Below are 16,119 nucleotides of genomic sequence, written 5' to 3' on the forward strand. Positions count from 1 at the left end.
TCAGTCGCAACTACTTTTATTTGTGTAAACTCTCAACAACAAGAAAACGTTGTGCTTTTGTAAAATAAAATAAAACGAACAGGGCGCGCTTTCATGATCTCTGTGAATTCGAGCGCGTCTCAAAAACGAACCGAAAAACAGTGTATAGACAAGCCTCACAGACATGAGAAATATAACTATCTATATAAAGTTTATAAAAAAATAAAAAATGTTATCCACCAACGAAAAAAAATCCAATCGAAAGCAAATAGCCTACGGTATACCATCTGATTATGTAATCCTGTCCGTATGAAAGGCGCATCTCTAGAGGCTAAATTACAGCGGGATGTAGATATGTTTGCAGGCAGCCTACACTGATTTAGAAAAGACTAGTCATTAATAAACAATTAAAATGCTTAATTATTTTTTTCAGACACATTTATTATATCATTAGCCTACTTTTGCCGGTGCTTTGCGGCAAGTTTTATGCGCTTGAGCGCGGAATAGCCATACACACCCAGGATTGAATTTAAACGTGAGATTAGTCCTAATTGCTTAAATAAAACTAGTTTAGAAAAATCCTTCAGTCTATGGCAACTCTAATCAATAGCCTACATTTAATATTTGACATTATTTAATTAGTAATTAGTATCCAGCTCTTTACATTAAATTAGTTGAGTTAGCATAATTAGTTAATGAACAAATAAAATAATAAAATAAAGTTTAAATTATACTACCGGTAACCATATATTTCTATATAGCATTGATTATTCCACCACACAAAGGACTGTTTATAAGGTGATAATCCGTTATACATGTGAAGATTGTAGCCTATATGGCTGTATCTTGAAGATTTTTGTATTGTATCTTCTGTTATAAAGATGAAGATTGACATTTCGTTAATTAAACAAAATAAGAACACAATGTTGTAAAAAATAAACAACTTAGGCTACGTTCTGTTAGATGTGTTTTGACTACTTTTTGTTTAATTATATCTCTAGGTAATGAAGATATAGCCTATTAACAAAAATAAATCTTAGGCTATATATAATATAAAAAAAAAACTTATAGGCCTATATAAAATATATTTTAAAAAAGGGCCTCATTGATTAATTTTGCCTGATTGGGGGCTGTTACTATTTGCTTAAGCTTTTTGAACGTAGAAGTGTGATAAAGGCGCGATAGGCTGTCAATTTTATGTGGATAAAGGCATATTTTGTACATGACTACACATGTCCTTATAAAGGCAAAAAAAAGATGTCGTTTTTAACGACATCTCGTTATTACGAGAAAAATATGTCGTTTTAACGACATAAGATCACGTTATTACGACAAAAGATGACGTTAAAACGACACAAGATCTCGTTATTACAACATAATTGAGGGGAAAAAATAATATGTATGTGGCAGCTATGCGTCACCGTAGTACTGCTCTTGATGTAAAGTGTAACAATTATCGTCAGCCCTCTTGCGCCCTCTGTTGGCATTTGTACATAATATACATATGTTCATTGTTTATATATTTCTTCATGTATTTTAATAGTGTTGTTAAATAAAATAAAATAATTAATTACTTTTAATACCCTACTTTATTTGAACCAATTATATTGCCTCATTTGTAATATGTATTTAAGTCATAAAGGCTATTGTTCACTTCAGATCTATCTTTATGACCAAAAAATATATAAATAAAATAGTCGACACTGACAGCCCTAGTTTTGAACATTTGAACATGAACCTACATTGTTTTGCATTTTGTGACTAAAAGACTATTTCCCTGTCTTATATTTTTTTCATTGTTGATTTCTTGTAAATAATATAGGCTATTAAAATACTTTCTTGTCACCTTCTCCTGTAAACAATATCGTGAATAGTTTCATATTGTGTATTCGCCCATTATGGTCAACTGTGTAAATTAAAATTATTACCACCTTCAAAAGTAAAAACTCAGAATGACACATTCCAGAATATTATGTTTATAGATTACAATTAATGAATTTATCTGTTCAACTTTAAGTTGTTGTTAATAATTGTGCAAAAAGTTGTGACTTTGATGGTGTATAATTTGCATAGTCCTCATATCCAGTAGAAAGTGAGTGAATTATTAAAAAAAAAAAAATACTATGTTTGTAAACCATTCAGAGATGACATTAATGACATACACAACTTAGTATACAAAACAAAATTTGTATCAGTGATATTTTCAATGTCATCAGAATACAAGAAAAGAATGATTGATTAGAAAGATAACAAAGGAAAGATAAGAAAAGCTAGGGGGGAAAATAGATATTATTTTATTGTGATGCGACGTTGGAGTCACACGTTGGTGTCACGCGTCTGTGGTGCGGCGTGCTGTGGTGCGACGTTGGAGTCACGCGTCTGTGGTGCGGCGTACCCCTTCTGTCACGTAAAAGTACACGACTGTCGACTTCGGTAAGTTATCCGTGGCACTATCCACTCCTCATATGAGAGAGAGAGAGAGAGAGAGAGAGAGAGAGAGAACACAGATCAAACGGCGCCCCCTTCTGGAAGTTCTAATGAAACGCATAAAATCCTAAAATGCTGAATCGATGTTATGCATGATTGCGTTCAGTCTCTCTCCCCCTCTCTCTCTCTCTCTCTCTCTCTCTCTCTCTCTCTCTGTCTCTCTCTCTCTCTCTCTCTCTCTCCCTCTCCCCCCTCTCTCTCTCTCTCTCTCTCTCTCCCTCTCTCTCTCTCTCTCCCTCTCTCTCTCTCTCTCTCTCTCTCTCTCCCTCTCCCTCTCCCTCTCCCTCTCTCTCTCTCTCTCTCTCTCTCTCCCTCTCTCTCTCTCTCTCTCCCCAAATATTCATCTTGATTTGAAATCAGTTCCATGGTTTGTTTTTATGCCTTTTTATGCTGATACTAACCATTATTTTAAGTGCTGTATCTTAAGGGTCATTAGGGGAAGAATATTTTGCTTATAATGTAATAGTTGGTGTTTATGTACATGCATTTCCCTCAAATGCTCAGATTTTAGTCTACCATTTGTTTAGTCAGCTCTTATCTGCGCGCTCGTGTGTGTGTGTGTGTGTGTGTGTGTGTGTGTGTGTGTGTGTGTGTGTGTGAGTGGTCCTGTAATGTGGATATGAATGAGTGTTGTTCAGGTTCTCTGCTTGGGGGCGGGGCCAGAGCACAGCTGCTCTCTCATTGGCTGGACGGGTTAAGAGGTTGCTTCTTGCACAGGAGGGATGGAGTGATCAGTTTCACACTGAGGAGCTCACAACACTGGAGCTGCTGGAAACTGTGCTTTAGCAGATCAATAAAGGTCTGCAGGCACTGATCTGCGTCAGAGACCCGAGTCGCTTCATACGCTGACACACACACTCCATCATGAAGGTGAGTCTTCACACACTAATCAGGGCATGAGCAGATGGCATCTCTTCAGCATCACTAACAACTGATGAAGATTTTCATGTTGAAAGTATTGCTTTTACAAGATCTGTGTTTTAGTTCAAGTTCCTCTCCAGCGTTCCTCTCTGCCACTTCAGCTCCTGAGATCTCCGGTGTTTGATTGTGTGTTATGGTGTGAGCAATGGACTGTGAGTCTGAGACGTGTGTTCAGGCTCAGTGTGTGTGTAAGTTACTGTAGTTTCTTAAAGGTGCAGACTGGAGGATTTTACACAGACGGTGCCGATACACCAAACCTGGTGGGAATACAGGAGAGCTTGTTGTGCACACGCAGAAGTGTTTCTGGACACACACCGTAGCTGTGAAACATGGCATCCTTACTGTGATGATGTAGTGTGACACTTTTGATTCCCTCAGTGTGTTTTCTGCATGCTCACACAATATAACTGCTGAGTGTGTGTGTGTGTGTGTGTGTGTGTGTGTGTGTGTGTGTGTGTGTGTGTGTGTGAGAGACAGACTGAGAGATCTTCTCTCGCCGGGCAGAACATATTCTTGATTTACTGACTAGATGACAAATCAAGTTCCAACAAGAAATCTAAAAAAACCTCCAAAACAAAAGCAAGCAATCTGTCAGTGATTCACTTTTTAACAAAAGTTACTTTGGGAACCCCAGATTATATTGTGATTTGTTCACAAAACAGTTCTCAGTGAAGTGCTCCAACCTTATTTACACACATCCACTGGTTCCCAATGCTGGGCTCCAGAAGCTGTGCAGAGACGCATTACAGTGAATCCTGTTGTCAGGAGTTGCTCAAGCATGAAGGATGTCATAAATACAATAGAATATCTAATTAAACAAAATACATCAATACAATAAATCAAGGAAAGGCCCTAATGAAGCGCGCAGTGATGCGACCGCTCGTAGGTTTTCAGGAAGAAAGCTTGGGACAGACTCGACTAAAGCTGATTTTCCAATGTTTACCCCGATTTTGTACAACCAGCAAATTACTACTGGATGCAAGATACTTCTTGCTGAAGGATATACTGTATATATTCACCGTGCTTTAAAGATATATCGGGGCAGTACCATGAAGACAATTAAAAACTAATAAGAGGATGAATTCAATTCTGAATGATAGAAGTAACAAATCCATGAACGCGTTTCTCACTGTCAGAAAGGGGAGAGAATATCACTTACTGTGGAGAACAGATAGAGAGTCAAGATTTGAAGAACAGATGCTCTCTGCGAATTATTACCGAGACCAAGTCCCTCTTTCTTAAGATGTGGAGAGTTCTGAGACGTCCACAGTTATAAGCTCTCTGTGCGGTCCAGGAGGGTGAACTGTGGGCATCAGGTGCAAGTGGAAGATCATTAAGAAGAGGTCGTACTGGGGAAGGGAAATATTGTGCTGATTAATTACACCAGCGAAAGGAAACGCGCATAATTTAAACAATAAAGGACCCAAAACTGAGCCTTGAGGAACACCACAGGAATGACTCCTGGAGGAACATATATAAGGATCTGAGCCAGTCTAAGACAGGACCTGATGGACCGACACAGGTCTGAAGCCAGTCGAGCAAACGCACAACAAGAACGACAGCGATGGGACGTTTCCAGCAGTTAAAGCAGCATCTGATCTTAGAGATGTGGACATGTTTACACCAGCTCTGAGATTCAGCCTCCAGTCAAAAGAAGTCAGGCGTATTTATATCGTGATTGTGCTTTATACAATACAGACGGCTTCAAAGCAGCTTAAGTAGGGTGTCAAGAAGAAGAAGAAGAAGAAGAAGAAGAAGAAGAATCAAATGTTCCAATGCAAACTTTTACTCATAATATAAATCACACAGGTCCATCGAAGACAGGCAGAAGGTTCTCTCTCTCTCTCTCTCTCTCTCTCTCTCTCTCTCTCTCTCTCTCTCTCTCTCTCTCTCTCACTCACTCACACTCTCTCACACACACTCACACACACACACTCACACACACACACACACACACACACACACACACACACACACACACACACACACACACACACACACACACACACACACACACACACACACACACACACACACACACACACACACACACACACAGGGCTTAAAGACATTGGGAAACAGATCAGGGAAACGAGACACAGCTGACGAGACTAACGAGGAAACAGGTGTGACAGATCAACTAATATAGGTTATCGTGGAAACCAATGAGTGTCGGGAAAACAGTACAGAGGAAGACATGTGACTAATGAAAACAAGACTCAGACAGAAACACAACTGTGACATACAACGGGCCAAAGGCACACCTACAGAAGAAGCTGCTCTTCATCACTCCTATAGTGTATGATTGCAGAACAAAATATATAGAACATTTATGGAGCAACAGATTTTGTGTGAAATCAAATCATAAAAGTGGTTTATTTTGTTTAAAACAAATCGTATAAATGTATGAGGTGTCGAGGCGAGCCTAATACCCCTGAGACACACGGGGCAAACCCAGCACTTATTCATACAAACCTTCAGCTAAAATAGTGTTTTTAATGGTGTCTAAGTTAATACTTCTTCAAAACTATCACTTTAGCAAAGTTTGCACTGTTTTCTGTTTATTTTGATAAATGAAAGAATACATTTTTGTTCAATAAATATACTGTCATTAAAATATGTTAATTTAAAAATATATTCTAAAAATACATACAAATTATTTTAAAAAGTAAAGATTCGGAAAGATAATAATAAAGATAATGATTTCATTTGGATTTACAGTAGTAACATTAAAACATATTTTATTATATGATAATGATACAATATTATGGTTTTATTATAAATATGGTGATTATCTCTGAGGTGGACAATCAAAGGAATATAATATTCCCCATCTGACACTAACCATGTCAACATCCAACGACTGCTCCCCTGAGCACGGCTCAAACTCCACAATCCCGTCGCGGACGCCATCCCAGCGGCCGGTGTGGTGAACAAATGAGTCCTACTGAAGAGATGAGTCCGAGCTTAGGACCCCATTAGTATGCCAGTAGTATGCCTGATCTAAATCTGTTCTACGAGTTGCTGTGAATACGGTAAGGCAGTATCAGGGCAGTATAAGCTCAGGTAAAGCTCAGCTAGCACGATCATCGGACAACGTTAGCTGTATGCTATGCTACTATCTAAGCTAACTAAAAAACACACTAACAACGAGAAATGTTTAATTTTACAATCTATAGCTTCGGTTAAATACTAGTTTATGAAACGTATAAGTTATAATACATTAATGACTCGTTATAACGTAGTACAAACATCTTCTATAATAAAGTGATTTTGTATGATTTGTAACCAGGCACTAAAGCGATTACCCATAAAACGTGCTTCGAACCAATCAAAGTTGTGAAGTCAAGTTTCAGGCCTGATCATTGATGACCGTGAGAAGACCAGGGAAGAGTTCAGCTCCTGACAAACAATAATCTGACAAACTCACTGCTGAACTACAACGGGCGGTGACAAATGCCCAGTACATCACTGGTGCTCAACTACCCTCGGTCAAAGACATTTACACAAGCGATGCCCACGAAGGGGAAGGCGCATTATTAAAGACACTCGTCATCCCAGCCATGGACTGTTCACTCTTAATCCATCTGGGAGACGTTATAGGAGCTTTCGATCAGACTCAGGAACAGTTTCTTTCCCTCTGCGGTCAACTTACTGAACGCTAAAGTAAAATGATGAACACTACATCCAGCCTGGACCTTCTTAAAAACTCCAACTCCAACCTGGACCTTCTTAAAAACTCCAACTCCAGCCTGGACCTTCTTAAAAACTCCAACTCCAACCTGGACCTTCTTAAAAACTCCAACTCCAACCTGGACCTTCTTAAAAACTCCAACTCCAGCCTGGACCTTCTTAAAAACTCCAACTCCAGCCTGGACCTTCTTAAAAACTCCAACTTCTTCTTAAAAACTCCAACTCCAGCCTGGACCTTCTTAAAAACTCCAACTCCAACCTGGACCTTCTTAAAAACTCCAACTCCAACCTGGACCTTCTTAAAAACTCCAACTCCAACCTGGACCTTCTTAAAAACTCCAACTCCAGCCTGGACCTTCTTAAAAACTCCAACTCCAACCTTCTTAAAAACTCTAACTCCAACCTGGACCTTCTTAAAAACTCTAACACCAACCTGGACCTTCTTAAAAACTCCAACTCCAGCCTGGACCTTCTTAAAAACTCCAACTCCAACCTTCTTAAAAACTCTAACTCCAACCTGGACCTTCTTAAAAATAAATAATAAAAAAAGGTCTGCATTGTCCATTAACATGCCTCCATTCTGCACACTTACAAATGTCTCTTATTATTCCTCTTTTGCACTTTCTTCTCTACCTCATGATGCCATTGCGCTGATGGGACCGTTTACATTTGCACCTTGTACTGCATTTTGTAATATATTGGTATATATATTTGGTCGTTTTTTAGACAACTGCATAGAGCTGGTCTCTGCCCTGTGTCCTTTATTTTTGCTCTCCTATAATATGTTATTTTATATATATGTTCAGATTTATTAATTTATATATATTTAGTGTTTGCACTTCTGGTCAGATGCTAACTGTGTTTCACTGGCTCTGCACAATGACAATACAGTTGAATCTGAATTATCTCTAAGGTGGACGCCCAAATTAATATTATATTTCCACATCTGAATCTAACCATGCCAACAACTGGAAAAGTCAGACAGTTGTTTATTATCATGTTAATTATAGTAACTTTTACCCCAAATACCATACTTTTACATATGCTTTCGTTATTGAAAAACTGTTGCTTTAATTAGCTTGAACAAAATTAAAAATCATTAATAAGACCTTTGTCTCAAAATATATTCAATAATTTTAACGATTCTCATTTGCTACTTAAATCTACAAAAAAATATTTTTTCAAAACATCACATCAAATATCAGATCAAATTAGCACAGAATCAGCTTTGCTCTGCTGTCTTGAAAAGTGGATGTTTTGGAAAGTGTTGCGAGTGTTTGTGCCATCTAGTGGTTTGGAGGAAAATAAATCCATGGAGCCTTTAGTTATATCTTATTAAACAGGGAAAAACACCATCAGTGGTGAAAATTTGTTAAAGTTTAGGAATCAGAATTTCGATTATAATTTTTACTTAATTTTTACCTCTAAAGCCCCTTATCAGTGTTATCATGTTTTCACTGTCTGACCCGACGGACCGTGTGAAGAAATGAACAACACACCCATTACGCAATCATCATGGACCAGTTAGTAGGTGTTCATACAGAGAGTTTGCTTTGCTGAACTGTTTCCAACTAAACAAACAAACTTTGTTTTGGCCAGATTTCGTTCAAAATGATGTCACGCCAGTTCCTTCTTCAATTTCGCTTGAAGTATATCGGGGCCTAAATCTAACACTAACCCTTCCTGGCCGATAAACACCTCTGCTCGTGGGTGGGCCAAAGTAGCCAGCAGGAGGGCATTATGCACATGTGTCACATGATGATGATGTAATGGAAGTAATGGAAGGACTAACATGTTTCGGGCAGTTTTCTTTAACTCACTTTGGTGAGAACTTTGCTTTATAACTATGCATATCATTTACATGCTATATCATACACTAAAGGAAAGGTCAAATAAAAAAGCATTATTGGTGTAATAATCGCTCCCCGGGCTTTAGACCCGCTGAGGTGATCTAGATATCCGTAAGAACAACATATTTTAAGAATAAAAGATGAGAAAGTATCATGAATTATTTATTTATTTATTGACAAGCAACATGTGCAGATTGCATTCCCTCTCGTAGAGGCGATTATGAGCAACATAGAGCTGAACAAATATAGCATTCCTGTGAAATACATATAAATAAAAAACAGAACAGTCTTTATCAATGGAAAATAACCAAATGTCAAACAACACTTAGTCTTTACTTTATAAATGAAATATAGATGAATCCTACTAAATCTACTGAAGAGCAGTGAGTGAGTTTCTCTTCGTGTTTTGCTTTGAGCGCTCCTGACCTTCCTCTCCTGACAGCCTGACGCTCTGCACATGTTCCACACTGGGATTTTGTGATGTGTTCACCAGAGTTTGTGGCCTTTCAACAAAGTTCAACTGGATCCCATGTCTGGCTAATGCAGGTGTAATTGATTTATTGATCATGAGCTTCCAGCCTACAGTCAATAACCCGCTTCGAGACAGGCGGTCTCCTTCACCAAGCGTACAGTCTGGTTGTGTGAGGTGGGAGGTCAGATTGTTTTATACAGGACGTGTTAAACCGAGATTTCCTCTAGTAACCGCCTCCGCTCTGCAGGCCTCAGAAAAGCCTGGATTTTGAGACTGGATTAATTCAATTCCTCTGATAGGACACAAGAAAACACAACCATAATGCATTTCTTCTCAGGATTTGTGGTGGTTTATGTATGTTTGCAGCAAATATGTCAGAAATAAAAGAAGCACTTTACCATAAGGTCTCATTAGTTAACATTAGTACTGCATTAACTAACAATGAGCAATATATTTAGAGCCAGATTAAATAAATAAATATATTTAGAGCCAGATTTACTAACAGCTCGCTCCAGCACAAACCTTCTTTTGGCGTCATTAAACTACTGTTAGGATTCACTAAAGATACGCAGTGATAAACGAGTGCTGAAAAGGTGAGGACAGGGTTATTTCTGCAGATGATGTTATTGCATATGCATTTGTAGAAGTATCCCTTTCAGATGCAAAATGTATGGGAGGAGAGTATTTAAATGAATCACGCAAGGTTTGCGCTGGTCAGTTTACTGGTATTTGCACCATTATTTACCACCTAAAAAAAGCATGTTTAAAACCAGATGGTAATTTGCTCTGCTCTTGGTAGATTGTGTTGGTCATTATGGAAATAATTTCTAATTCAGAGTATGAGTAGAGTATGAGTAGAGTATTAGTAGACTGTTAGGTTAGGGTTAGGGTTTGGGTTAGTAGAATAAGTTGTCATGTACTTGTAAAGTTACTTATAGTCCGTGGAATGTCTAAAGGGAACCATCAAAATAAGGTCTAACCAAAACTGACATTCGCTCCTCTAGATCCTATTCCTCCTTGATTTCTGAAAGACTTGATTGTCATTATAGGTCCTAGTATGTCCAAACAGCTCTTTAATTAAACAAGCAGTGGTTCATCCTTAAAAAAAAAACGGTCTTGTCAAATATATTATAGAATGATACCCTGGTCAAATTTCAGTCAGTATCTAGAGCCGGTCCCAGCACAGAGACGCTGTTTTAAAAGTTGTAAATTATTTAGTAGCTGTTTGACTCTGGGCTGTCTGTAGTTTTGATCACATTAGATCTCAGCACCGCATTCTACACCGGTGATCACTCAATTCCCTACACATTTAATTTATTGTATAGCGCTTATTGCTAACAATGTACTAGTTTAAGTACAAACAATGAGCTCATTGAAGTAATGATTACCAGTTGTGAACATAATGATTACAATATATGTAAAATATTAGCTTACAGTTAGCTTCATCTGAAGTCCTTGCAGGTGTTACAGGTCTCGTCACAGGTGTTGAAGCAGTGGAAGTCTTTGTGAACTGGAGCTGATGTACATGGGCATCCCGAATTAAACAGAAAAACAAATGGAAAATAATTAGCATAGGTGCTGTTCATCACATTAAGCAAAGATAATCATGTGCATTTGATCTGATATAACTGGAGTACAGGGTTATGAGGTGCATTGCAGTGCTCTCCACTAATACTGGCACCATTGGTAAATATGAACAAAGGAGGCTGTGAAAATAAATCTATATTATTTATCCTTTTGATCTTTAATTAAAAAAATTCACAAAATTGTAACCTATCATTGAAGAAAAAAAATAGAAAGTGGGGGAAAATCTCATTATGAAATAAATGTTTTTCTCTTGTTCACGTTGGCCACAATTATTGCAACATTCTTTTGCCAAGATAGCAGCTCTGATCAGAGACCATTCCTCCGTACAGAATCTCTCCAGATCCTCCATTCCTCCGTACAGAATCTCTCAGATCCTTCATTCCTCCGTACAGAATCTCTCAGATCCTCCATTCCTCCGTACAGAATCTCTCAGATACTTCATTCCTCCGTACAGAATCTCTCAGATCCTTCATTCCTCCGTACAGAATCTCTCCAGATCCTTCATTCCTCCGTACAGAATCTCTCAGATCCTTCATTCCTCCGTACAGAATCTCTCAGATCCTTCATTCCTCCGTACAGAATCCCTCCAGATCCTTCATTCCTCCATACAGAATCTCTCAGATCCTTCATTCCTCCGTACAGAATCTCTCAGATCCTCCATTCCTCCGTACAGAATCTCTCCGGATCCTTCATTCCTCCGTACAGAATCTCTCAGATCCTTCATTCCTCCGTACAGAATCTCTCAGATCCTTCATTCCTCCGTACAGAATCCCTCCAGATCCTTCATTCCTCCATACAGAATCTCTCAGATCCTTCATTCCTCCGTACAGAATCTCTCCAGATCCTTCATTCCTCCGTACAGAATCCCTCCAGATCCTTCATTCCTCCGTACAGAATCTCTCAGATCCTTCATTCCTCCGTACAGAATCTCTCCAGATCCTTCATTCCTCCGTACAGAATCTCTCAGATCCTTCATTCCTCCGTACAGAATCCCTCAGATCCTCCATTCCTCCGTACAGAATCTCTCCGGATCCTTCATTCCTCCGTACAGAATCTCTCAGATCCTTCATTCCTCCGTACAGAATCTCTCAGATCCTTCATTCCTCCGTACAGAATCCCTCCAGATCCTTCATTCCTCCATACAGAATCTCTCAGATCCTTCATTCCTCCGTACAGAATCTCTCCAGATCCTTCATTCCTCCGTACAGAATCCCTCCAGATCCTTCATTCCTCCGTACAGAATCTCTCAGATCCTTCATTCCTCCGTACAGAATCTCTCCAGATCCTTCATTCCTCCGTACAGAATCTCTCAGATCCTTCATTCCTCCGTACAGAATCCCTCAGATCCTTCATTCCTCCGTACAGAATCTCTCCGGATCCTTCAGATTCCCAGCTCCATTTTGGTGCTTCTCCTTGTAACGGTCACCAGCTGGAGTGCCCTTGAGAGCCACCAGAGGGCACTCCACATAAGACTATTATCACTCACAAACTACATTTCCCATAACTCACTGCTCGGACTCATCATCACTTATCACTGATCACATTCACCTGTACCTCATTCACTGATTGTATTCACCTGTGTCACATCATCCTGTTAGTCTCAGTCTATTTATACCATGTTTATTCAGTCACTCACCGTGAAGTCTTGTTAAGTGTTACACTGCATTTCTGAGCGGTTCCCTGGTTTTCTTGTTTCTTGGTTTTTGATATCCTGGATTACTCTCTTGCCTCTGGTCCCTGCCTGCCTGTTTGTTTGTTTTGTTTCTTTCTTTGTTTTGACTGCCTGCCTGTGTATGACCCTAGCCTGTACATTGGATTACGCCTCTGGATTTCCCCAGCCAATAAAGCTGCATTTGGATCTAACCTTCGTGTCTTGGAGCAGTTCGTGACAGAAGACTTCGCCACACCCAGATCCAGCAGCTATGACCTCCAGAAATCCAGCAGTACGGATCTCGCCTGATCTTCCCAGCATGAGCCGGGAGTTCGCTGGACAGATCGCGGCCTTGGCCCTGGATAGCCTCGATCTGTTCCAGTACACCTGGGGGTTTGTTCCTCTCGCTACCTCTTGCTCTCTGGGTGACGAGGCTATTAAGTTGTGTTACCGGCTGGGGGCTAAGGAGGTCGACCCGAGGGAGCTCCCTGATCTCTCCGGTCTGGATTGGAGAGAGGCACTCTCCAGATGTCTGGAGAGCTTCCTTCCGTGGCACGCCATGTCACCGTCTGCACTTCACGCCAGTCCAGCTGAGCCCGCACTTCACGCCGGTCCAGCCGAGCCCGCACTTCACGCCAGTCCAGCCGAGCCCGCACTTCACGCCAGTCCAGCCGAGCCCGCACTTCACGCCAAATCTGCCGAAGCCAAGGCAGTATGCGTCATGCCCGCCGCCCCTGAGACTGAGAGCGTCATGCCCGCCGCACCTGAGACAGCAAGCGACATGCCCGCCAAGCTAGAGCCCTCTTCACCGCTGGTCCCGTCCAGCACAGAGCCCTCTTCACCGCTGGTCCCGTCCAGCACAGAGCCCTCTTCACCGCTGGTCCCGTCCAGCACAGAGCCCTCTTCACCGCTGGTCCCGTCCAGCTCAGAGCCCTCTTCGCCGCTGGTCCCGTCCAGCTCAGAGCCCTCTTCGCCGCTGGTCCTGCCCAGCTCAGAGCCCTCTTCGCCGCTGGTTCCACCAGTTCAGAGCCCTCTTCATCGCTGGTCCTGTCCAGCTCAAAGTCCTCTTCGCCGCTGGTCCTACCCAGCTCAAAGCCCTCGCTGATGCTGGTCCCGTCAAGCTCAGAGCGCGCTGAGCCAGAGCCAGAGCTTCACGTCAGTCCTGCCGAGCCAGAGCCAGAGCTTCACGTCAGTCCTGCCGAGCCAGAGCTTCACGTCAGTCCTGCCGAGCCAGAGCCAGAGCTTGCCGAGCCAGAGCCAGAGCTTCACGTCAGTCCTGCCGAGCCAGAGCCAGAGCTTCACGACAGTCCTGCCGAGCCCGAGCCAGAGTTCCACGTCACGTCCGCCCGTCCAGAGTCTCGTCCCGCTGAGACCGAATCTGATCCTGATCCTGATCCTGATCCTGAGCCTGAGCCTGAGCCTGAGCCTGAGCCTGAATCTGTTCCTCTTTCTACGCCTGTGTCTTCGGACAAGATGGCCGACTCCACGCCTGTGTCTTCGGACAAGATGGCCGACTCCACGCCTGTGTCTTCGGACAAGATGGCCGGCTCCACGCCTGTGTCTTCGGACAAGATGGCCGAATCCACGCCTGTGTCTTCGGACAAGATGGCCGCCGCCGAGCCAGTGTCTCTGGACAAGATGGCCGTCGCCGAGCCAGTGTCTCCGGACAAGATGGCCGCCGCCGAGCCAGTGTCTCCGGACAAGATGGCCGCCGCCGAGCCAGTGTCTCCGGACAAGATGGCCTCCACCGATCCAGTGTCTGTTCAAGTCACGTCTGCCGAGCCAGTGTCTCCGGACAAGATGGCCGCCGCCGTGCCAGTGACTCCAGACAAGATGGTCGCTGCCGATCCAGAGTCTGTTCAAGTCACGTATGCTGAACCAGTGTCTCCGGACAAGATGGCTGCCGCCAAACCAGTGTCTCCAGACAAGATGGCCACCACCGAGCCAGTGTCTCTGGTCAAAATGGCCGCTGCCACGTCGACTGAGCCCTCTGCAGAGATAGCCGCTGACATGCCTGAACCTGAGCCCTCAACAGAGATGGCCGCTGTCACGCTGTCTGTTCCTGAGCCGGTGTCTGTACCTGAGCCGGTGTCTGTTCCTGTCCTTGAGCCGGTGTCTGTTCCTGTCCCTGTGTCTGTTCCTGTTCCTGAGCCGGTGTCTGTTCCTGTGCCATGGCCGCCTGAAGGGTCGTCTCCGCCCTGGCCGCCTGAAGGGTCGTCTCCGCCCTGGCCGCCTGAAGGGTCGTCTCCGCCCTGGCCGCCTGAAGGGCCGCCTGCACAGCCTTCTCCGCCCTGGCCGCCTGCACAGCCTACTCCGCCCTGGTCGCCTGCACAGCCTGCTCCGCCCTGGCCTTCCGCCCGGCCGGAGTCTTCAGGTCCTCTTCCGCTGCACGGGCCTGGCCCTCCATCCCGCCCCCGGGTCCGCCTCCGCTCCACCTCCCTCCTGGACAGTTTTAGGAGCGTCTGGAATCCGCTCCTTAAAGGGGGGGCTATGTAACGGTCACCAGCTGGAGTGCCCTTGAGAGCCACCAGAGGGCACTCCACATAAGACTATTATCACTCACAAACTACATTTCCCATAACTCACTGCTCGGACTCATCATCACTTATCACTGATCACATTCACCTGTACCTCATTCACTGATTGTATTCACCTGTGTCACATCATCCTGTTAGTCTCAGTCTATTTATACCATATTTATTCAGTCACTCACCGCGAAGTCTTGTTAAGTGTTACACTGCATTTCTGAGCGTTTCCCTGGTTTTCTTGTTTCTTGGTTTTTGATATCTTGCCCTGTTCCCTGGATTACTCTCTTGCCTCTGGTCCCTGCCTGCCTGTTTGTTTGTTTTGTTTCTTTCTTTGTTTTGACTGCCTGCCTGTGTATGACCCTAGCCTGTACATTGGATTACGCCTCTGGATTTCCCCAGCCAATAAAGCTGCATTTGGATCTAACCTTCGTGTCTTGGAGCAGTTCGTGACACTCCTCTTCAGTTCACCGCACTCATTTTCTAAAAGGTTTCATTCAGGAACTGGGACGGTCATGGCAGAAGCTTCATTTTGTGCTAAGTGACACATTTTAGTGTTGATTTTGATGTTTGTTTTGGGATCATTGTCCTGATGGAAGATCCAACAATGGCCCATTATAAGATTTCTAGCAGAGGCCATCAGGTTTATATTTTTTATCTGTTGGGATTTTCTAAATATCGATAAATTATTATAAACTATTGCAAAATTACGTTTTTTCCATTAACCGATGTTATGAGACTAAAACGTAATTTTTTCCTTTCACGATAAGTCATTCCAAAAATCATAGCAACAGATGTTGGTAGGTTTACGTATATCACAGCCACCACACTAGCCATTATTTTTGATCGAAGGAGACGTAGGCATATTTTCCAAAATTAATGTCAAGGAAAGACCCTTATACTGGGACCAGCACATATGAGGAGTTTCTGGGAGATTCTCCTCATTTCTGCTTC

General features: G+C 42.5%; 1 protein-coding gene across 1 annotated transcript in view; it reads left to right on the forward strand.

Annotated features, from left to right (window-relative positions):
* Positions 1–3,223: 3,223 nt before the first annotated feature.
* The window catches only part of LOC309486107 (inactive phospholipase D5), a 36,985-nt gene continuing 24,089 nt past the window's right edge, over positions 3,224–16,119 (forward strand). The window contains exon 1 of the mRNA XM_082153234.1: positions 3,224–3,336. Coding sequence (XP_082009360.1) covers positions 3,331–3,336 — 6 coding nt within the window. The 5' untranslated portion in view covers positions 3,224–3,330. The remainder of the gene's footprint in view (positions 3,337–16,119) is intronic.

Source organism: Leuciscus leuciscus, assembly GCF_965113295.1.
Source record: "Leuciscus leuciscus genome assembly, chromosome: 22".
NCBI classification, from domain to species: domain Eukaryota; kingdom Metazoa; phylum Chordata; class Actinopteri; order Cypriniformes; family Leuciscidae; genus Leuciscus; species Leuciscus leuciscus.